Genomic DNA, 24,594 nt, shown 5'->3' with positions numbered 1-24,594 from the left:
AATGATGTTTATTTAACCTGAAATTTAACCTGAAATGAGATAAAAAATTATGAATTAGAAAATTTCAAATTATTAATTTTCTGATAATTAAAAATTACAATTTTGTGTCGTAATTACAAACTTTGTGTTGTAATTATGAAAACATGAAATTGCAGCTCATCAGTAAGATAATTATCTGGAAAAAAAAAATCAGGCAGAAACAACTTTTAGATTTCCTGACTATTCTTCAGTGATGGCTAGTGAGTTTTAATGCTTTTACTTTTAACATCCTCATTGATTTTTGCACTGCTTTACTAAATAAATATAAACACTGTAAAGAACTCTCACAATCTAGTTATGCAACAAGTTAACTTGTGGTGTTGATCCAGGTATTTTATCTGATTACCATCTGGAATTGGAAAATATTTTTTTTCTCTGTTAAAGCTAATTGGTCCAAACCTTGTAGGTTTATTACCTTCTTGTGTATCAACGGGGATATGCGAGGGTGCAGGCTAGTGTTTTACCATATTTTCTGGTTGATCTTGATATATGTATGTCTTTTTTCAACCAAACTAGCTGTGCAGCCCTGATACACATAAGTCCAGTTAAACAGATGATCACAGGGAATTTTTATCAGTTCCAATGCCAGGGCAGTAGCGGGCATTCCGCTATTACTGCAGTCCATATTACCATGGGTAATGTGTATGTTGCTATGGAAACATGCAATGTAATGTGCATTACCCTAGTAACGTAGGATGTGGTAATAGCTTAATGCCTGCTACTTCATGGGAATAGGAACCAATACAATTTCTGTGCACTCTTTGCACATGGCAGTTTTATCTGGCTTACATGAATCAGTCCCTATGGACCTATATGTGTATGGAAGTATATATTATGTCCTGTGTTTGTTTTCGTTTTGTTTTGTATATTACAAACATATGATTGAGTGTTGTTTTTTTTAAGATTCTGTCCAGGACTGTCCTCGAAATTGTGATGGAAATGGTGAATGTGTATCAGGGGTCTGCCACTGCTTTCCAGGATTTCATGGCGCTGACTGTGCAAAAGGTAGTGTTCATATCTTTTCTGAATTTCTTCTAGTGAGATGCACTAGACAAAGAAATGTTTTAATCAACACTTAATTAACTTGTCACAAAATATTGGTATATATAATCTTTGAAATTGATTTGTATGTCCATCTTGTTCATATCCATATCAATATTTATTATTATATTAAAAATAAATCAGTGCCGAAGGTGCATGCGCGTGCAGGACGGTGATTGCCGCTTGACTTAGCCCCTGCGTAGTGCACGGAGACTATTAAGCAAATATCTCTCGCTAAAACACAGCTACGGATTCCTGGCAAACAGGCAAAGACGTGGGAACGTTTGGGGCACTTAGAGGTTCAGATGGCGACCGGGAATAACTCTCGCTCTTCCCATAAACAGGGGTGCTCGGAATTGCAATTCTGTGTTCCGCGGTAATTCTGTATACCGCCGCTCCGGAATTCCGTTACCGGGTCATTCCGCGGTATTCCGGAGGGCTTCCGCGGTATTCCGACGGAATTCCGGAATTTTCCGTGTGTATGTTTCCGTATAGCGTTGCTCATTCCGTGTTTTTTCTCATTCATTCATTGTTTTTGGTATCTTCTGCCATTTAAGATGATATGAAGATTGTGTTAGTGAATAAAGTTGTTGTGTATGGTCTAAATTTGTGATAACAGCGTACTTTCGTCAATTTCCGCCCATTTTTCCGGAATTCCGTATTTTTCAATAATGCACTGTGGGGGGCGGATCCCTGGAGGAATTCCGTGGTTTGGTCACTTCCAGGAACTTGTGCAGTCTGTGTGGGTGAGTCTGAGAGACCTGGAGGAGCAGATTGCACCTGCTATTGTGGTAAGTAAGTAATATGTACATATATTTGTTTACATATATGTGTATGATGATTGATGAATGCAATTATTCCTTTTTCTTTTGTTTAAAAAAACAAGTTACCATTTTTGTGTTTGACACTGACCTGTCAGTCATTTGTATAGGATAGCATCATGTTGCATTTGATGGAGATTTGTGGCATGCACTTTCTGGGCATGAAGTTACCTTCGTGGGCATGTAGGGCCGTTTTTTTTCCAGACCACATGGTGGAGGAGGGCCAGTGTTAGGAGTCGGACCCAGGCATCTAAATTGGGTTGCAAGGCTTAGTGCTGCTGATGGGCATTATGGGGTTAATGTATGACTTGCATGACTTTGCACATGTTCAATTTCATTTGTATGCTATTTTGTCGGGTATGCTGAAATGTTGGAACATTTGGCAGACCGACACAACCCACCCCCACAGAGTACAAGCAGATTGACAGCAGATTCTCCACAAAGTGCAGTCAGATTGGTCGCAGATGTGCCTACAAAGTGCAGTCAAATGAGTCGCAGATGTGTCCAGAAAGAGCAGTCTGATTGGTCACAGATCTGCCCAGAAAGTGCATACGGTTTGGTCACAGATCTGCCCAGAAAGTGCATACAGATTGGTCACAGATGTGCCCAAAAAGTGCAGACAGATTGGTCGCAGCTGTGCCCACAAAGTGCAGTCTGATTGGTCGCAGATGTGACCAGAAAGTGCATTCTGATTGGTCGCAGATGTGGCCACAAAGTGCAGTCTGATTGGTCGCAGATGTGCCCAGAAAGTGTAGTCTGATTGTTCGCAGATGTGGCCACAAAGTGCAGTCTGATTGGTCGCAGATGTGCCCACAAAGTGCAGTCTGATTGGTCGCAGATGTGACCAGAAAGTGCATTCTGATTGGTCGCAGATGTGGCCACAAAGTGCAGTCTGATTGGTCGCAGATGTGCCCACAAAGTGCAGTCTGATTGGTCACAGATGTGCCCATAAAGTGCAGTCTAATTGGTCGCAGATGTGCCCAGAAAGTGCAGTCTGATTGGTTGCAGATGTGGCCACAAAGTGCAGTCTTATTGTTCGCAAAAGTGTCCACAAAGTGCAGTCAGATTGGTCGCAGCTGTGCCCAGAAAGTGTAGTCTGATTGTTCGCAGATGTGGCCACAAAGTGCAGTCTGATTGGTCGCAGCTGTGCCCACAAAGTGCAGTCTGATTGGTTGCAGATGTGGCCACAAAGTGCAGTCTTATTGTTCGCAGAAGTGTCCACAAAGTGCAGTCAGATTGGTCGCAGCTGTGCCCACAAAGTGCAGTGTGATTGGTGTCAGATGTGGCCACAAAGTGCAGTCTGATTGGTCGCAGATGTGCCCATAAAGTGCAGTCTGATTGGTCGCAGATGTGACCAGAAAGTGCAGTCTGATTGGTTGCAGATGTGGCCACAAAGTGCAGTCTGATTGGTTGCAGCTTTGCCCACAAAGTGCAGTCTGATTGGTTGCAGATGTGGCCACAAAGTGCAGTCTTATTGTTCGCAGAAGTGTCCACAAAGTGCAGTCAGATTGGTCGCAGCTGTGCCCACAAAGTGCAGTCTGATTGGTCGCAGATGTGGCCACAAAGTGCAGTCTGATTGGTCGCAGATGTGGCCACAAAGTGCAGTCTTATTGTTCGCAGAAGTGTCCACAAAGTGCAGTCAGATTGGTCGCAGCTGTGCCCACAAAGTGCAGTCTGATTGGTCGCAGATGTGGCCACAAAGTGCAGTCTGATTGGTCGCAGCTGTGCCCACAAAGTGCAGTCTGATTGGTTGCAGATGTGGCCACAAAGTGCAGTCTTATTGTTCGCAGATGTGCCCATAAAGTGCAGTCTGATTGGTCGCAGATGTGACCAGAAAGTGCATTCTGATTGGTCGCAGATGTGGCCACAAAGTGCAGTCTGATTGGTCGCAGCTGTGCCCACAAAGTGCAGTCTGATTGGTTGCAGATGTGGCCACAAAGTGCAGTCTTATTGTTCGCAGAAGTGTCCACAAAGTGCAGTCAGATTGGTCGCAGCTGTGCCCACAAAGTGCAGTCTGATTGGTCGCAGATGTGGCCACAAAGTGCAGTCTGATTGGTCGCAGATGTGGCCACAAAGTGCAGTCTTATTGTTCGCAGAAGTGTCCACAAAGTGCAGTCAGATTGGTCGCAGCTGTGCCCACAAAGTGCAGTCTGATTGGTCGCAGATGTGGCCACAAAGTGCAGTCTGATTGGTCGCAGCTGTGCCCACAAAGTGCAGTCTGATTGGTTGCAGATGTGGCCACAAAGTGCAGTCTTATTGTTCGCAGATGTGCCCATAAAGTGCAGTCTGATTGGTCGCAGATGTGACCAGAAAGTGCATTCTGATTGGTCGCAGATGTGGCCACAAAGTGCAGTCTGATTGGTTGCAGAAGTGCCCACAAAGTGCAGTCAGATTGGTCGCAGCTGTGCCCACAAAGTGCAGTCTGATTGGTCGCAGATGTGGCCACAAAGTGCAGTCAGATTGGTCGCAGATGTGGCCACAAAGTGCAGTCTTATTGTTCGCAGAAGTGCCCACAAAGTGCAGTCAGATTGGTTGCAGCTGTGCCCACAAAGTGCAGTCTGATTGGTCGCAGATATGGCCACAAAGTGCAGTCTGATTGGTCGCAGCTGTGCCAACAAAGTGCAGTCTGATTGGTTGCAGATGTGGCCACAAAGTGCAGTCTTATTGTTCGCAGAAGTGTCCACAAAGTGCAGTCAGATTGGTCGCAGCTGTGCCCACAAAGTGCAGTCTGATTGGTGTCAGATGTGGCCACAAAGTGCAGTCTGATTGGTCGCAGATGTGCCCATAAAGTGCAGTCTGATTGGTCGCAGATGTGACCAGAAAGTGCAGTCTGATTGGTCGCAGATGTGGCCACAAAGTGCAGTCTGATTGGTCGCAGATGTGGCCACAAAGTGCAGTCAGATTGGTCGCAGCTGTGCCCACAAAGTGCAGTCTGATTGGTCGCAGATATGGCCACAAAGTGCAGTCTGATTGGTCGCAGATGTGTCCACAAAGTGCAGTCAGATTGGTAGCAGATGTGCCCTAGATTGTCCACGTTCCTCCTATGCAGCGTGGACAATCCAGAACGCCGCACGCTGCCAGCTCCAGATGACACCAACGCTCCCTCCGCGTTCCCAGAGGCGGAAGCAGCAGCAGCGCGGTCTTCCGCCAAAATGGAAATTTTATTATTCATTACTGCTCCCTAGCAAGTACATCAGGAATTTCTAGCACTTCAGAAGTATATGAAAGTATTAGATATCCACTTCCGCATTACTATTAATCAGATGATTTGTAACTAGATAGCCAGTTACACAATAGTCATTGTACAGACTATAGAATGCTATGTCGCTGTCTTTGCCTCAAAACAGCAAACTCATTGCAATTATACATGTTTTGCTCCGAAATAATTTCTCGTATGTGAAAAAATATATTTCATATTTCGCAATGTTATTATTCATAGAGTTGTACGAATATGGCAGATGCTGCTGAAGCTGGTGGGAGTGGTGGTGATGGTGGGAGGAGCAGGACGTCAGCCTCTGCCGCCTCCTCTGCACGCCTGCAGAATCGGGAAATTTTTTTTATTATTAAAGTAAGTTTATTTATTTTTTTCTTCACTGTATTAATACATGACTTTCAATTTATTTTGCTTGACTGTGTAATGCATGCTGCATCTGTAGCTACTTTAATAGTACCATGAAGCTTTGCAATTGAAGGGCTTAATGTTCAGACTACACAACTGTACGCCCCATACACACACTCAAGTCAACACTCAACAGCGGTCTGTAAAGTCCACCCGGCGGATCACTCAGAACTTCAGAAAGAGCCTTATCAGTCTGCCTGTAGACATGCCGGACTGTCCGCGGAAAATCCGGCCAGCGGGAGGTGACGACAGACCCGTCATTGCCTCCCGTGTAGCGTGTGTACGGGCCTTTAGGCTCTCATAAGTTTGATTTCGATTCACTTACCGAAAATCTCCTTCTATTGTTCAAGGAGTTGATAAGACTGATGATGATAAGTCAATTGAACATTCAATTGACTTTTCATCAGTCTTATCATAAGTAGAATAGCAAGAGATGTATGTATTTTAAAGGTTACTTTTAGCGGATCATTAATTATTTTTTTTTTTTTGCAGACAATGTTAAGAGGTGGTTACGATAAGGGGAAGAGGGAGGAGAAGAGGGCTGTTTTGGAGCAGCTGCAGCGTGACCTGGAGAGCCGGTACCACCGCACCTGGTCTGTTAAAAAAATACAAACTATGTGGAGCGACTTCAAGATGAAAACGCCAGGTGCGGTGGAGAAAATCCGAGTACAGCTTCGGAAATGTAAGTAAATAATGTGTTTTTAATATATGTAGTGGGATGCGTAAGTTTTTTCAACCTTGTTAATCCTCACGATTTTCATGTCTAACAAATTTGTTGTTACGATACAATTGTGAGTTACATACCCAATAGCAGAGACAAACGCCTTGCTAGTGCTACTAATAGGAAAGTGCAATGAAGTTAATTGGATTTGAAGTCATTTTACATCAATTTTTTAGCTTAATGAAGCAGATGCATAATAGTGTATACTGCTACAATGAATAAAATCAATATGTTGTTGTATATCCTCCTTTTGCACAATTTTTTGATTGTAATCTTTACCTGTACTCAATGACTGTCTGGAATCTGTCGTAAGGTGTTTTGGACCATTGCTGTTAATACAACGTCTGTAGTTCATTCACGTTTCATGTGCTGTAAGAATTGAGATCTCTCATTAAATCACACCATTGATTTGTGGTCTAAGGACTAAGATGGACGTTCCAGCACATTGTCATTATTCCTCAGCATTAATGTATTATCGGATTTAGAGCAGTGTTTACGGTCGTTGTCTTTCTTAACGATTCAGGCAAGATTCATTTACCTATTTCTTACTTATCCCCGTACATTGGTCTCCTCAATGTGCTGATACTGATTGGAAGCCATGCGACCCTCTACCCTTTGGCTAGATTCCCAGTCCCACTCCCTGCACTTGCCGTACACCCTCACAGTATTATGAAACCATATTTAACTGTAGGTAGCTTTTTTTTTTTTTTTTAAATGCTGTGTTTTGTTTCCTCCATTCATAACGCCCCCTCTTTGCACAGGAAATGTACGTCGATTAACAAGGTTTAAAAAACTTTCAAATTTTACTTAACATTGTAAGATGTTTCCTTGTTTTTTTTTTTTTTTTGGTTTTCAATATGACTGTTTAGATGACATTAAACTATGTTATAGGTTTTGATAATGTGTATCAGTGGTTTAATGCTCTTAGTCCTCTTTCACAACCAGACATTGCGCTTTAGGGGACGTTAAGGTCTCATAACGTGCCCCTAACGCAACTTCCTGGTGGTATTGAAGTTGGACGTCAGAGTGAGACGTGTTATGATGAGGCTCTTTCCTTGTACACTGGAAGAATTCTGGATGAATCGAATCGGATCTTTCAAAAGATCCGGATGTTTGAACCGAATCTTTGAATCATTTTACTAGGGAAGCAGGTGTGCAGCAGAGTGAGAGGTGCAGGAGAATGAGGGCACATTGAGGGTGCTAATGGGGAAGGGAGAGATGCAGCATGAAGATAGTGCTTGTGATGTGAACAGAAGCTGCAGTTCCTGTTTCTTCCAGACATCCACTATTAACCGAATCATTCATTGTGATGATCCGGATGATTCGACTCACAAAAAAGGTCTGGATCCAAGAACCGAATCGTTCATGATCCGCACAACACTATCGGCTCCTCCAAGTGCAGTGAATATTAATTAGCCATGTGGCTAGGAACAAAAGGACTCTCCCCTTACTGAGCATGTGCAAGCAGTGCAATGCAGCAAAGTACCAGTATAAGGAATAGCATTCTGGACTTTCCCAGAACGTGCAGCGTTACAATGTAACGCAACGTGTGCACTGTGAACAGCACATTGATTTTTCAGTGCTGTGAGTTGGGCTGCGTTACAGGCTGCTGTAACGTGGCACTTTAACGTCCCACTGTGAAAGCAGCCTTATTGTTATGCAATGCACTGTTTAACTTTAGGTAATATCTTCTTCCATCTTTATTTTAAAAACAATCTCATTTTTTCTTTTTTAGTGGATCGGTCTCGGGCACGCAGGCGGGCGCGTTCCGCCTCTGCTCCTCCCTCTTCCCGCAATGTTGTGGACCCCAGTGAGGATTCTGCTGCTGCTGCCCCCCCCCCCTGCAGATGATGAGGCTGGACCCAGCCAAAGGCCCCGAAGCCGGCAGCGTGGGCGAAGGCGCTCCCGGAGCCGTTCTGTGGCCTGTAAGTATTTTTTAACAAGGTTGCAACATTGGTCAGATGAAAGTGGTACGTCTCTTAGGAGATTAGTACATAATGGATTTTTTGCACAGAACAGTTTAATTAATTTTTTACTGTCCTAAAAAAAAAAAAAAAAAGGTTGAATGATACCATGTTTTCTTTTTATTTTAGCCTCTATCTCTGTGCGAGTGCGCAGACACCGGCCACGGCGAGAATCTCCAGGCAGGCCAGAACCTGGTTCCAGTGGAACAGCTGCTGAGTGTAAGTAAAACATTTTTGGGTAGAAAAAAAAAAATGCAAGACGGAATGTATCCACAGCTATATTACAGTTCTAATTGAACCCTTTTTTGGGGGGGGGGGGGGGGGGGTTATATAAGTTGTTCCGAGTGCTCATTGCTAAAAATTTTCTAATTTCAATTCATCTTCTGGCCAGTGACCAGTTTGTTTTCTTTACATGGATGTTTGTAAAAATCGATCTTGTTTACAACTGGTGTTATCCAGGGAACTAATGGGATGAAGTAAATGCGATAGTAACATTGATGTTGTGGAGGTTCTTTGAGAATTGTTATTTGAGTAATGTGTTATTGCTAATGTTTATTAGGTACATAGCGCCGACATCTTTCTCTGCGCTGCACAGAGTATATTGTGTTGTCACTTAACTGTCACTGTAGGTGCACACACAATGTAATCCATCCAAAAGTCCTATGTCTATATTGCCCTCAATTCCACAACCTTTATCAAACAGTTTACACAGTGTGTCATAATGTAACGCATGGGTATCATCAAATTTAGATTTAGCAAAAGTGTTATCGAATCGATGTATATAACGTTTCATCTAGAAAACATTCAATAAATATGTAAAAACGTACTGAATGCAAAAGTAGATTTTGCTTGTGCGTTACATTATTACACCCTTTAAAAAAGTGTTTGATGCAGCTTATTGATTTGGAGACATTGTGTAGTGTATGTATCGTATCGTACTCTAGGGTCTATTCAGGGTGAATCCAAGCCAAGTATACTAGTTGTAGGTGTTTTGGATGTGGGCGGAAGAATGAGTGCTAGGAGGAAAACAATGTAGACAGAAGGAAAAACTTAAGGGACCACTATCGTTAAAAAAGTAGGCAGTTAAAATGGGACAGATGACAGGTTTTGGGCCAGTCCACCTTTTAAGGGGGATTCTCAGGGCTTTCTTTGTTTTCAACAGCATTTCCTGAACAGTTGCGAAATCTAACTGACATAATAGTGTGCAAGTGATTAGGGAGGCCGGCTGGTATATTGCTGTTTTGTCAGTTAAACAGCTATTCAGGAAATGCTGTTGAAAACAAAAGCAAGCCCTTGAAATACCCTATGAGGAGATGGATTGTCCCAAAATCTGTCGGTTATGTCACATTTTAAATGCCTACTTTTTTTGGTGCGCTAGTGGTCCTTTAAGAACTCAATCCCGATGTTGAAGGAATTGGAATAGTTGCAAAGCAAGAGCACTAACCCACCCACCACCACTACATCACTCTGCTTCCAAATTAGAATACTTCTTCCAGCCAGTGATTATGTCCATAGTAAAAATAGTGTATTGTCACGATCGGTGTAGCAGAGAGGGTCTGATTCTCGGTGATCTGCAGTATCACTGGGAATACAGATATATACCCGATTATTGATGATCTGCAGTATCACCGATAATCCGATATAACGCTAACCTCTGAACACCTGAGTAGTGTGAGTGCTTGGTACAACAGTAATACCCTGAGGACTAAGCCTCAGAAACAAGTGCCGTACAGTATGAAGTACTGCAGCAATACAGATTCCTTCCGAAGACCTGGACTCTCCCGGGGGAGGAGTCAGGCGAAGTGTAGGAAGGACATAACGTGAGTGACACCTAGGAGAGGGTGTCACTAACAGATCTGGGAACTGCCTCTAACAGTAAGGTCAGTTCTCGAAGTCGGGCAAGCCAGGTCGTAACACACGGACAGATACAGTACAGATTCAGAAAGCAGAGGCGGAGTCTAATAAACAAGCAGGGTACGGCAACAGGGTATCAGAAATATCGGGGTACAGAATCAGGAATCAGATGCAGGGTCTAAGAGCGAGCCGAGGTTCGGCAACAGGGTATCAGAATGACAAGGTACAAGATCAGAATACAGAAGAATAGTAACAAGCTTGAGGAACCTGAGGAGCGGGTCCCAATGAATACAGGATGGGCCCTGAAGCAGCAAATACAGAGCTGGCCCTGTGGAGCAGGTGCCCAACAAATACAGAGCTGGCCCTGGGGAGCAGGTGCCCAGCAAATACAGAGCTGGCCCTGTGGAGCAGGTGCCCAGAACATACAAAGCTGGCCCTGGGGAGCAGGTGCCCAGAACATACAAGGCATGAACTATCTCCTAGTGATAGAGATAGTTCTCAGGGTCGGGAAGGCCCTGGGGAGCATGTGCCCAGCGAATACAGAGCTGGCCCTGTGGAGCCGGTGCCCAGCACTTACAGAGCTGGCCCTGTGAAGCAGGTGCCCAGCACATACAGAGCTTGCCCTGTGAAGCAGGTGCCCAGCACATACAGAGCATGGACTATCTCCTAGCGATAGAGATAGTTCTCAGGGTCGGGAAGGCCAGGTCGGCAACTCACAGACAAACAAAGTACAGGATCAGAAGACAGAGGCAGAGCCAGGGGCTAGCGGAGTTCGTCAACGGAGTATCAGAAAGGCAAGGTACAGAATCAGATATCTGGAGAGTAGTCAGACAGGCAGAAAGTCATAACAGATAATCACAATCAAACTAGTACTTTAGACTATCAACAGAATCTAGCTAAGTGTAGGATTACAGCTCCAGCTGGTCCCGGCACACTTTCGGATCTAACTAAGGTCTGAGTGCCACCACATAGTGATCGCAACGACAGGCAACCAGCAACTGACTAAGCAGCAGAATATATAGTTGCTGGACTCTGCTGCCCCGCTCGAAGCATTCAGCCAATTATGAGTCCTACAGGACTCAGCTGACCTTCCTGATCAGCTGACACTTCCCCTGCTGGTATAAAGGTCCTACATTCAGGCCCACGCGTGCATAGCTCTCCATCTGTCTAGGTGCACTAACAGACCCAGCCACACCAAGCACACGCCGCCGCATGCAAGCAGCTGCTTTGCTGTCAGGACATGCGGCGGCTTTTCCGCGTTCCACCACACAACCAGACGCGTGCAACCGCCGCGTAAGACGCGGAGTCAGCCGCCTAGCTCTTGGCAAACGCGGCGGCTTTTCCGCGTTTCCTCACATGTATCATCCGTAAATGTAATGTAAGCCCAAGCTTTAATTTCAAACTTGAAAGGAAGCTTCATTCCAATCTGGCCATAAGTAAATGTACATAATGGGGCAACATATCACTTGAGGAAATGTTGACAAGCTGCAGTACTATCCATGTGTGAAATGGTAGTTTAAAGTTATTTCACATCCATTGTAGCCACAACAATTTCTAATAAATTTTTGTGTTTTTTTTTGGATAGCAAGACACTACTTTTGGCAGTCATATTTCAGTACTCTTTCTTTACTTTTGGTAAAACAAGGATTTTTGATTTTGAATCTGGATGATACCAATCATTGGTAAACGTAGACATGAGTAAACAGTCAACTTTTGGCTTATAAAAAGCCTTCGTCGGACTGCTTCTTGAAAAAAAATGAAAAACACACTTTATGTACACTGACATACAGAGGTGAATAATTTTTTTTCTAAACATAAATGTATTTTTACATTACTTAACTGTTACTCAGAACAATTTTCCTTGCCTCTGGGCTAAATTGATAACTACTAGTCACATGCACCATTAATTGTAAGCTAAAGAGAATTCTGGCATCTCAAACCAGCATATGCAAAAAAAAAAAATATAAATAAAAAAATTGTGACAGTAAACACCATCAAACACAGCATATGACACAAAAAATTAATGGAAAAATAAAAGAAAACATTTTTTTTTCAACTTGTAAACCCATTGTACCAGCAAGAGAAATTGTAAACAAGAGTCCTGGTTTTAACCATGTTGTACAGAAACTTTGTCTCTTTTTTACATCTCATTTATTTCCGATTTGAAGCCACCCATTAATAAGGTCAATGTCTATGTTTGTAAGCCGTGTTTTCACTGTTGGTCAGGGAAAAGTGCAATGAAGGCTTTATATAATCTGATAAACCACTGATTACTTTTCTCCAATGTAGCCAATAAATGCTAGCATCCTGTTTCCAAACTCCTTGTTTTTATGGCTAATACGGTACCACACTCTACTGTATTAACTTTTATTATACGTTATTGTCCAATGTCCATGTATAGTGTAATTTTGTAATTTTGTACATCTTGTTATTTACAGCTTCTCAACTTCTCACTGCCCGTGTTGATGCACTAGAGCAGCAAGTTTAAGTTCTGCAATCAGAAGTACAGCAGCAGCGGGCAGAATATGAAGTGCGCCTCCAGCAGCAACAAGCTGCTTTTCAGCAGCAGATGTTGCAACAACAACAACTGCTGGAGGGGCAAATTGAGGACCAGCGGCAGAGGATTCTGGCCTGCAGGGAGGAGGGAGAACGGCTCCATGAATACTTTGCGCAGGTTGCCGGGAAAAGGAGGCTGTAATACATATATATGTTTTGTTTAAAACCATTCCATTGTTGGCTTGTTGCCCTGGCTTTATGTTTATGGCCGTTGTCCTGTTGGAAGGTGAACCTCCGCCACAGTCTCAAGTCTTTAGCAGACTCCAAGAGGATTTCTTCCAAGATTGCCCTGTATTTGGCTCCATCCATCTTCCCATCAACTCTGACCAGCTTCCCTGTCCCTGCTGAAGAGATGCCTCCTCCAAGCATGATGCTGCCACCACCATATTTGACAGTGGAGATGGTGTGTTCGGCGTGATGTGCAGCGTTAGTTTTCCACCACACATGGCGTTTTGCATTTTGGCACCTTCTTCCACATGTTTGCTGTGTCCCCCACATGGCTTGTGGGCTGTGGCAAACTGCAAAGGGGACTTCCTATGCTTTTCTGTTAACAATGCCTTTCTTCTTGTCACTCTTCCATAAAGGCCAACTTTGTGCAGCGCATGAAAAATAGTTGTCCTATGGACAGAGTCTCCCACCTGAGCTGTAGATCTCTGCAGCTCGTCAAGAGTCACCATGGGCCTCTTGACTGCATTTCTGATCAGCACTCTCTTTGTTCGACCTGTGAGCTTAGGTTAGGCATGGGCAAACTCAGCCCTCCAGCTGTTACGGAAATACAAGTCCCACAATGCATTTGCCTTTATGAGTGATGACTGCGGCTGTCAGACTCCTGCAATGCATTGTGGGACTTGTAGTTCCTTAACAGCTGGAGGGCCAACTGTAAATGTAAAGTTGTGCAATACTCCTTCAATTTCTGAATGGTCGCTTGAACAGTGCTCAGTGGGATGTTCAAGGCTGTGGAAATGTTATTGTAGCCTAAGCAAGCTTTAAATTTCTCAATAACGTTATACCTGACCTGCCTTGAGTGTTCTTTGGACTTTGTGGTCCCAATATTCTCTTAGACAACCTCTGAGACCCTCACAGAGCAGCTGTATTTGTACTGACATTAGATTACACACAAGTGCACTCTATTTAGTTATTAACACTCATCAGGCAATGTCTGTATGGACAACTGACTGCGCTCACAACAAAGGGGGGCTGGCTAAATAAGTACACACACCCCACTTTGCAGTTATTTCTTTGTAAAAGATGTTTGGAATCATGTATGCTTTTCATTCCACACAGCATCAAGTCTTTAGCAGACTCCAAGAGGTTTTGTTCCAAGTTTGCCCTCTATTTGGTTCCATCCATCTTCCCTTCAACTCTGACCAGCTTCCCTGTCCCTGCTGAAGAGAAGCACCCCCAGAGCATGATGCTGCCATCACCATATTTGACAGTGGGGATTGTGGTGTTCGGCGTGATGTGCAGTGTTAGTTTTCCGCCACACATAGCGTTTTGCATTTTGGCCAAAAAATTCCATTTTGTTCTCATCTGACCTTCTTCCACATGTTTGCTGTGTCCCCAACATGGCTCGTGGCAAACTGCAAACGGGACTTCTTATGCTGTCTGTTAACAATGGCTTTCTTATTGCCACTCTTCCATAAAGGCCAACTTTGTGCAGCGCATGACTAATACTTGTCCTATGGACAGAGTCTCCCACCTGAGCTGTAGATCTCTGCAGCTCGTCCAGAGTCACCATGGGCCTCTTGACTGCATTTCTGATCAGCGCTCTCCTTGTTCGGCCTGTTAGTTTAGGTGGATGGCCTTGTCTTGGTAGGTTTACAGTTGTGCCATACTCCTTCCATTTCTGAATGATTGCTTGAACAGTGCTCCGTGGGATGTTCAAGGCTTTGGAAATCTTTTTGTAGCCTAAGCCTGCTTTAAATTTCTCAACAACTTTATCCCTGACCTGTCTAGTGTGTTCTTTGGACTTCACGGTGTTGTTGCTCCCAAGATTCTCTTAGACAACCTCTGAGGCCATCACAGAGCAGTTGTATTTGTACTGACATAGATTACACACAGGTGCACTGTAATCTCTTACCCACCCAGTTTTAAAACAGCAGGCATATGGTTTATTTCATATTGGCAGCCATCCTTTTGGTGAGGTGACAGGGGGCCAGATTTATCAAGAGTGTTTCAGACAAAATATTAGTATGTTTTTAGAAAACCGTGCTGCACTGTCTCAGACATCCTAAGAAATCAGTAGCTAGTGCAGATTCCTTCTTACACTGTAAGGAATAGAAGGAGCTAGGAATGTCAGGCACTGCAGTGTGTGAGGAAAATTGCTGTTGCTGAGGTAACCAACACACCTGCGGTCAGCAAGCTCTGAGTGAGGGGGGAGGAGCCCTTCACAAATCTCATCTAGCCTACACTATCTGTAGAACTGCTAATGAGCACCGCCTCTTGCACACTGCAAGTGATTCTGATTCAGATTCCGCTTTTTAATCAGTTTTTACATCAGATTCCGATTCCGATTTGCAGTTTGCTCCCTGTACACTGCAAATCGGAATCTGAATCGGATGTAAAAACTGATTAAAAAGCGGAATCTGAATCGGAATCACTTGCAGTGTGCAAGAGGCCTTAATCTGCAGCAGTAAATTAATGGATTTGCACTTTTCTTAAAGAGACACTGAAGTGAAAAAAAATAATGATATTATGATTTGTATGTGTAGTACAGCTAACAAATAAAACATTAAGATCAGATACATCAGTCTAATTGTTTCCAGTACAGGAAGAGTTAAGAAACTCCATTTGTTATCTCTATGCAAAAAAGCCATTAAGCTCTACGACTTTCAAAATCGTAGTGAAGAGGGCTGTTTTCTGACTTTGATTATGTCAACTGTTATTGAACTATTTACTTTTTCTCGGCCAGAGGAGAGGTCAATAGTTCACAGACTGCTCTGAAAGAATCATTTTGAATGCTGAGTGTTGTGTAATCTGAACTTATTATAGAATGATGCTATGGTAGAAATAACACTATATTACTTAAAGGGACTCCGAGCAGTGCGGAAACTATGGAAAGATGCATATCATTTTAAAGCTCTCTTTCTCCCCTTTCCAATGATATATAAACCACCACCCTACGCCTTTTAGTTTTCTCTATTTTTGCAATTGAAATCAAGGCCGCGGCAATTTCAATCGCGAAAATCGTGAAAACTAAAAGGCCTAGGGCGGTGGTTTATATATCATTGGAAAGAGGAGAAAGAGAGCTTTAAAATGATATGCATCTTTACATAGTTTCCGCACTGCTCGGAGTCCCTTAAAAACAAAAATATGGGAATATTTTCTTAGCTGTTAATCTTCTAGTAATTATTCATAGTACGCAACCAAATCATTATATCATATATTTTTTTCGCTTCAGTGTCTCTTTCACTGTAGTGTAGCTCTAAAAATCCACGCTAAACTGCCAATATTACATAGGCTTTGGGAAGTTTATTACTATCATGCTGAACTGTTCCTCTGCTCGAACAGTTGTAGAAGAAAAACCTGTCTGTAATGTTTTGACAAATCTGGCCCAGGGAGTATGACACACAGCGCCAACTGTCCTGTGTCCTGGTCACCCCTACAAGATGATAGGCAACCTGAATAACAACATAGGAAATCCCATCATGCTTTGTAGGTCTCTCCAAACAGAATTATCTCAAATTCTTTCTGTTGTAAGAAAGCAAAGTTTTATTTTTGTTGTATGTTTTGTAATTTTTTTACCTTTTTTAAAAAAAGTTTAACCAACTTATTGCAAATTGCAATAAAAGTTTAAAAAAAACCTGGTCCTTGTTGTATTGTATGTATTGAATAATGTATGTCTAACTAGTTGGTGATGATAACCATCATGCTCTTGCCTGCCTGGCATATTTTTATGTCTGTTGTATGCACCACAACGTCCGGCAGTTGACTTGTCACAGCAGTAGTAGTAGTAAGTATCATTAGGTTTTAGAGTCTTGAGACAGCAGGTAACGGCAGCAGAGTAGACAGGCCCTTGCCCCTTAGGGACCTGGGTTGAAGGATATAACGTCTGGCAGTAGACTTGTCACAGCACAGCAGTAGTACGTATCATTAGGTTTTAGAGTCTTGAGACAGCAGGTAACGGCAGCAGAGTAGACAGGCCCTTGCCCCTTAGAGACCTGGGTTGAAGGATATAACGTCCGGCAGTACACTTGTCACAGCAGTAGTAAATATCATTAGGTTTGAGAGTCTTGAGACAGCAGGATAACGGCAGCAAAGCAGACAGGCCCTAGCCCCTTAGAGACATGGGTTGAAGGATATAACGTCCGGCAGTAGACTTGTCACAGCACAGCAGTAGTAAGTATCATTAGGTTTTAGAGTCTTGAGACAGCAGGTAACGGCAGCAAAGTAGACAGGCCCTTGCCCCTTAGAGACCTGGGTTGAAGGATATAACGTCCGGCAGTACACTTGTCACAGCAGTAGTAAATATCATTAGGTTTGAGAGTCTTGAGACAGCAGGATAACGGCAGCAAAGCAGACAGGCCCTAGCCCCTTAGAGACATGGGTTGAAGGATATAACGTCCGGCAGTAGACTTGTCACAGCACAGCAGTAGTAAGTATCATTAGGTTTTAGAGTCTTGAGACAGCAGGTAACGGCAGCAAAGTAGACAGGCCCTTGCCCCTTAGGGACCTGGGTTGAAGGATATAACGTCCGGCAGTACACTTGTCACAGCAGTAGTAGTAGTAAGTATCATTAGGTTTGAGAGTCTTGAGACAGCAGGATAACGGCAGCAAAGCAGACAGGCCCTAGCCCCTTAGAGACATGGGTTGAAGGATATAACGTCCGGCAGTAGACTTGTCACAGCATAGCAGTAGTAAGTATCATTAGGTTTTAGAGTCTTGAGACAGCAGGTAACGGCAGCAGAGTAGACAGGCCCTTGCCCCTTAGGGACCTGGGTTGAAGGATATAACGTCCGGCAGTAGACTTGTCACAGCAGTAGTAAGTATCATTAGGTTTGAGAGTCTTGAGACAGCAGGATAACGGCAGCAAAGCAGACAGGCCCTAGCCCCTTAGAGAACTGGGTTGAAGGATATAACGTCCGGCAGTAGACTTGTCACAGCAGTAGTAGTACTAGTAAGTATCATTAGGTTTTAGAGTCTTGAGACAGCAGGTAACGGCAGCAAAGTAGACAGGCCCTTGCCCCTTAGAGACCTGGGTTGAAGGATATAACATCCGGCAGTACACTTGTCACAGCAGTAGTAAGTATCATTAGGTTTTAGAGTCTTGAGACAGCAGGTAACGGCAGAAGAGTAGACAGGCTCTTGCCCCTTAGGGACCTGGGTTGAAGGATATAACATCCGGCAGTACACTTGTCACAGCAGTAGTAGTAGTAAGTATCATTAGGTTTTAGAGTCTTGAGACAGCAGGTAACGGCAGCAGAGTAGACAGGCCCTTGCCCCTTAGAGACCAGGGTTGAAGGATGTAACGTCCGGCAGTAGACTTGTCACAGCAGTAGTAAGTATCATTAGGTTTTAGAGTCTTGAGACAGCAAGTAACGGCAGAAGAGCAGACAGGCCCTTGCCCCTTAGAGACCTGGGTTGAAGGATATAACGTCCGGCAGTAGACTTGTCACAGCACTAGTAAGTATCATTAGGTTTGAGAGTCTTGAGACAGCAGGATAACGGCAGCAGAGTAGACAGGCCCTTGCCCCTTAGGGACCTGGGTTGAAGGATATAACGTCCGGCAGTAGACTTGTCACAGCAGTAGTAGTAGTAAGTATCATTAGGTTTTAGATTCTTGAGACAGCAGGTAACGGCAGCAGAGCAGACAGGCCCTTGCCCCTTAGAGACATGGGTTGAAGGATATAACATCCGGCAGTACACTTGTCACAGCAGTAGTAGTAGTAAGTATCATTAGGTTTTAGAGTCTTGAGACAGCAGGATATCGGCAGCAGAGTAGACAGGCCCTTGCCCCTTAGAGACATGGGTTGAAGGATATAACGTCCGGCAGTAGACTTGTCACAGCAGTAGTAATTATCATTAGGTTTTAGAGTCTTGAGACAGCAGGATAACGGCAGCAAAGCAGACAGGCCCTAGCCCCTTAGAGAACTGGGTTGAAGGATATAACGTCCGGCAGTAGACTTGTCACAGCAGTAGTAGTAGTAGTAAGTATCATTAGGTTTTAGAGTCTTGAGACAGCAGGTAACGGCAGCAAAGTAGACAGGCCCTTGCCCCTTAGAGACCTGGATTGAAGGATATAACATCCGGCAGTACACTTGTCACAGCAGTAGTAAGTATCATTAGGTTTTAGAGTCTTGAGACAGCAGGTAACAGCAGAAGAGTAGACAGGCCCTTGCCCCTTAGGGACCTGGGTTGAAGGATATAACGTCCGGCAGTAGACTTGTCACAGCAGTAGTAGTAGTAAGTATCATTAGGTTTTAGAGTCTTGAGACAGCAGGTAACGGCAGCAGAGTAGACAGGCCCTTGCCCCTTAGAGACCTGGGTTGAAGGATATAACGTCCGGCAGTAGACTTGTCACAGCAGTAGTAAGTATCATTAGGTTTTAGAGTCTTGAGACAGCAGGTAACGGCAGAAGAGCAGACAGGCCCTTGCCCCTTAGAGACCTGGGTTGAAGGATATAACGTCCGGCAGTAGACTTGTCACAGCAGTAGTAAGTATCATTAGGTTTTAGAGTCTTGAGACAGCAGGTAACGGCAGAAGAGTAGACAGGCCCTTGCCCCTTAGGGACCTGGGTTGAAGGATATAACGTCCGGCAGTAGACTTGTCACAGCAGTAGTAGTAGTAAGTATCATTAGGTTTTAGAGTCTTGAGACAGCAGGTAACGGCAGCAGAGTAGACAGGCCCTTGCCCCTTAGAGACATGGCTTGAAGGATATAACATCCGGCAGTACACTTGTCACAGTAGTAGTAAGTATCATTAGGTTTTAGAGTCTTGAGACAGCAGGATAACGGCAGCAGAGTAGACAGGCCCTTGCCCCTTAGAGACATGGGTTGAAGGATATAACGTCCGGCAGTAGACTTGTCACAGCAGTAGTAAGTATCATTAGGTTTTAGAGTCTTGAGACAGCAGGATAACGGCAGCAAAGCAGACAGGCCCTAGCCCCTTAGAGAACTGGGTTGAAGGATATAACGTCCGGCAGTAGACTTGTCACAGCAGTAGTAGTAAGTATCATTAGGTTTGAGACTGCAGGTTTTTGATGGAAAATGAACGGGGGGAAAAAATCAGATACAATATTCGCCAAGTTTGTAAGGGATACTTTTCATCTTCTTCAACAATGTTTTTTTATTTGTTCTCCTTAAGGATCAATAAGAGGGGCATTAAAATCATCATTAATCCATGATTCATTCATTTTGATGAATGTGAGTCTGTCCACATTTTCTGCAGACAGACGTGTCCGGTAGTCAGTGACCACGCCACCTGCCGCACTAAACACTCTCTCAGAAAGAACACTTGAGGCGGGGCATGCAACTAGTACCTCAAGCGCATACTGAGCAAGTTCAGGCCAGGTGTCAATTTTTTTGGTCCAGTACTCCATGGGGTCATTACTCTCTATGTTATCAGGAGCACTAGCCGACCCTAAATAGTCACTCACCATACGGTCCAGCCGCTGGCGGTGACTACTATTGCTGCTGGTGCTGCTGCCATGGAGCATTGGAAGACTCTGGCTGATAAAAATCATAAAACATACTCAGCAAATTTTCTGGTTGACTAGTTTTGGTACTGCTGGGACCACCAAAACTTTGCTGAGTACTTTGCAGAGGAGTGAAAACTGTGGCCCGGGGTGAAGGTGCGGGAAAAGCATCTTCAACCCAGCGAGCAAGGGCTTCACGGATCTTTCGCATCGTGTTGTCTGCCTGGGATGGGGGTAGGAACTGCCTCAATTTTCCTTTACAGCGAGGATCTAAAATGGTGGCCACCCACATGTCCAGCCTCACTTTCAATTTCTTTATCCGGGGGTCACTCTTGAAGCACTGGATCATGTGAGCAGCCATAGGAAAGAGGTGCCTGCCAGAAATCTCATCTTCCGGGCTGTTATCACAGCTGTCACCATCCTGCTCCAGCAGCTCATCAATCTCTTCCCACCCCCGTACAATTGCCTCTTCCTCCTCCTCCTCCTCAACCTCTGCCTCTCCTACGTCCTCTTCCTGGGCCTCAGCATGATCAGACACTCCCAAATTTGCCTGTGCACTCTGATCTCCACGTCCAAGCAGGTTAAATAACATTTTGTCAAGCATGAAGATAAGGGGGAGTACTTGTGAGATGCTACAGTTCTCCATGCTGACCAACTTTGTGGCTTGCTCGAAAGGCTGCAAAACTTGGCAAACCTGACCAATTTGCTCCCACTGGTCCCCAGTAATGTAGTCCAGTGAGAAATTCGTTGAGGAAGCAGTCTCAGAAAGATAGATTCTGACTGCCATTCGCTGCTCCCACAACCTCTGCAACATGTAGAGGGTGGAGTTCCACCGCGTTGGGCAATCACATATGAGTCTGTGCTGCGGAAGATTATGGCGGCGCTGCAGCAACTTCAAGGAAGCGGAGGCGGTTGCTGAGCGCCGGATGTGAGCTGACACCTTTCGTGCTGCTGAAACAGCGTCCTTCAACCCTTCATATGTTCCTAAGAACTTACTAACTATAAGATTGAAGACGTGGGCCAAACAGGGAAGATGGGTGTAGCCACCTAGACGCATAGCAGACAGCATATTAGACCCATTGTCAGAGACGACAATTCCTGTAAGAATTTTTCTGTGGGGCCAACCACTGGCAGACCTGATCTTCAAAGGCACTAAGGATTTCAGATCCTGTTTGCCTCTTCTCTTCCATCGATACCAGCTTCAGCATTGCTTGGCATCGATGGTGCTGCATGCCAGTATACGAGCGAAACTGCTTGATGGGAGGCTCAACAGCTACCTGGCCTGCCACAGAACAGGTGGCAGAGGGAAGTGGAGCAGGCCTCCCCTTGACCCCACGAGGTGGCACCACAAGCTGTTGAGATACTGGACAAGATCTTCCACCATCCCCAGCACGATGTAGAGTGACCCAATGGGCTGTATAAGTTATATACTTCCCCTGCCCATGCCTGCTGCTCCAGGCATCTGTAGTAAAATGGACCTTTCCACCCACCGCATGGTCCATTGAACGGGGCTACACATGCCACCATTTGCTGGTGTAGGGCAGGTATTGCTTTCCTGGCAAAATAATGTCGGCTGGGGATCCTCCATTCTGGCGCCACACTGCTCATAAGTTTGCGGAAGGGGGCACTGTCCACAAAATTGTAGGGTAGCAGCTGTTGGGCCAACATTTTTGCCAGGAGCCCATTATTTTTTACCACAAATTTGTCATTTGGAGGGAGCATACGCTTCCTCTGCAACATTTCAGGAACCGAAGGCTGGCGCTGAAAACCTAATGAGGTGGATTGGTGCACTATTCCAGCCTGGCATGCAGAGAGAATCGGACAGGATTGGGAAGGTGCAGGCTGAATAGGGACAGGCCGAAGGCTGGAATGAGGAAGGAGTGGGCCTGCTGTTGCTGCTGTTTCAGCCACACTCTTCCCAGAATTCTGTACCCACTGAAATGCACTGTGGTGATGGACGCGCAGATGGCTTCTCATGCCAGAAGTGCCAAACCCGCTGCCCTTTTGGCCTCTGCTTACCGCTTTGCGGCATATGGTACAGACCACCTTGCAATCGTCCTCTGCATGGTCTGTAAAGAAATGCCATGCCGGGGATGACCTTTCTGCACTCCTACTGGATTTTTGGTTGGTCTTTTCCCAGCATTGGACTTGTGATGGGCTGCAACAGGAATCACAGCTGCAAGTTGCTGGCCAACTGGATGATCACTTTGACCATGGTGATTGTGCCTACTGCTGCTGACACCTAGGCCATGATGAGATGGCGTCCATGTAGGATCATTAGCCTCACAATCATCTACTGCAACCACAGAATTATCATCTTGTCTCTCCGCCTCCACACTGTGTAAATCAGTGGTTGGATTAAGATGTTGAGTAGTACCACTGGTGTCAAAGGCTTGTGGAGCTTTTCTGCATGACAAAAAAATGGGGGCCATTTCTGTCAAAACATCACCCACAATTTCTTGTGAGTTTTGACCCAAGGTCTCTGACAATACCTCATCAAAATCTTTTTGCAAATCTCTCTGCTCATCATGGAAGGTTAAATCTAGCTCTGGAGAAGAGCACTGGGAGGAGGCAACCGCATCACAATCAGCAACTGCCGCCAGGGTTTTCGCAGCCTCACGAGGAAAATGAGAACTGGTGCAGCTGTGACTGTCAAGACTACCTAACAATTCCTCAGACTGGGTACAGGGCTCCTTTTCAAAATACTTCAGGACAGTATTAGCTCGTTGCTCATTAATAGTTATCCTGCGACCAAACACAGGGAACAAATTGCGTACCAAAGGGGATCTATTCCTGCTGCCACCTTCTGCCTGATCACGGGCTTTGCGTGATCCTGATCCACCATCGCTCCACTGTCTTTTTGGAGTGAAAGGTGCATCCTGCTGCTTTTGATCCATTGCCTTTGAACTCCTACGCCGCAGGAAGTGACGTCAGTGGAGCGCACGCTGGAACAAGGAAGGTGAGTGATCCCCGCCCGTTGCCTCTTATAGCTGCAGCCAGCCAGCGACCTAACAAGCTGGAGGGGAGCGGAGGACGGGGGACCCAGGCGAGGGAGGGGGGGGGTCCGACCCCCCTCCCCGCCGCTAGGCCCAATACCCCCTTCTTGCCCGCTATCCCCTCCAGTTCGGGCGGCCCTCCCCACCCACGGACGGGCGGCTGCCGCCCCCCAGAAGTGCCGCCTGAGACAAACGTTTCACCCCGCCTCATGGGCGGGCCGGCCCTGCTGATAACCCTCATAACCTTGCTAAGGCTATTCAGCTTTATATTCTGCCACCTGCAACTGAACACGGTTACAGCAGCAGTTGCAGTCATCATCTAGGTGGGACTCTGTATACTGCAGGAAAGGGTTATATACCTACAATAGTTTATGGTTCTATCCCACATGTTGCAAAACTACCTTTTATGTATTATGAGACTTGTGTCTATTGTACCCGGATAAGCAGTATAACAACAGCCTGGTCGATCACGCAGAGCAAGATTGGTTTGTGCCAGTGATGCTCATCTGAGCTAGGATATCCGAGTTACTCGGATATCCTAGCTCTTTTTTCACTATTCGAGCTCGAATACCGAGCTTGAATAGTATTAGCTATCCGGGCTGTGCTATCCGAGCGCACTCGGATAGCAAGCAGCTATCCGGAGATATCCTAGCTATCCGAGCTCGGATAGTGTCACAAGCTCGGATAGCGTCACGCCAGACGTCACCTCGAGTCCTCACAAGCGAATCAGAGGGCTCCCAGCCCTCTGACTGCAGCCAATCACAGAGGGGGAGCCTGGCCTTGCCCCCCTCTATAAATAGCGGACGCCATCTTGCCTCACTCGTCCTGCTTGCGACTTACTGACTGATTGTACTGAGAGAACTGCTCCAGTGCTTTTTGTCTATGTGCAAGTGCATTGCTATTGTTCTAAACCTAGCGTTTTTACACTCCAACACTTGATCTTCAACTGTATTGCTTTGTATTGTAGATAGATTGTATTTTAGGCAGTTTAGTTTGGGTGATTACTAGGGGAACTAGGGAGGGAGAGAGACTGTCACTGGTGCTGCTGCAGGCCTGCAGCCAGCAGCTAGGCCCTGCGCCTAGGCAAGGCAACCTGCCCTGCTCTGTGCTCTAGTCTCTAGTTACCTTACCTGTGCTATCACCTGTCCTACTCTACTCCTGTACTACTGCTACTTCTGTGTTAGGCCCGGTTCACACTTGCGGTTTAGTAAAAACCGCACCGGATGTCCGGACCGCACCGTATCCGGACCGGACCTGATCCGTACGGTTCCTATCCGGATCCGGTCCGTTTGCATCCGGTTTCCGTGCGGTGTGAACACGGTTGCGGTCCGGATCCGGTTTCTTAAGGAG

General features: G+C 45.3%; 1 protein-coding gene across 6 annotated transcripts in view; it reads left to right on the top strand.

Annotated features, from left to right (window-relative positions):
* TENM2 (teneurin transmembrane protein 2) overlaps nucleotides 1–24,594 on the top strand; it is a 4,210,084-nt gene that overhangs the window by 811,823 nt on the left and 3,373,667 nt on the right. For all 6 annotated transcript variants that reach the window (XM_068277420.1, XM_068277423.1, XM_068277418.1 and 3 more), the window contains one exon: nucleotides 943–1,044. In XM_068277420.1, coding sequence (XP_068133521.1) covers nucleotides 943–1,044 — 102 coding nt within the window. The remainder of the gene's footprint in view (nucleotides 1–942; nucleotides 1,045–24,594) is intronic.

This window comes from Hyperolius riggenbachi, chromosome 3 (genome assembly GCF_040937935.1).
Source record: "Hyperolius riggenbachi isolate aHypRig1 chromosome 3, aHypRig1.pri, whole genome shotgun sequence".
Classification (NCBI taxonomy): Eukaryota; Metazoa; Chordata; class Amphibia; order Anura; family Hyperoliidae; genus Hyperolius; species Hyperolius riggenbachi.
Note: the sequence above shows the minus strand (reverse complement) of the source record. Positions and strands in the feature narration are given on the sequence as shown.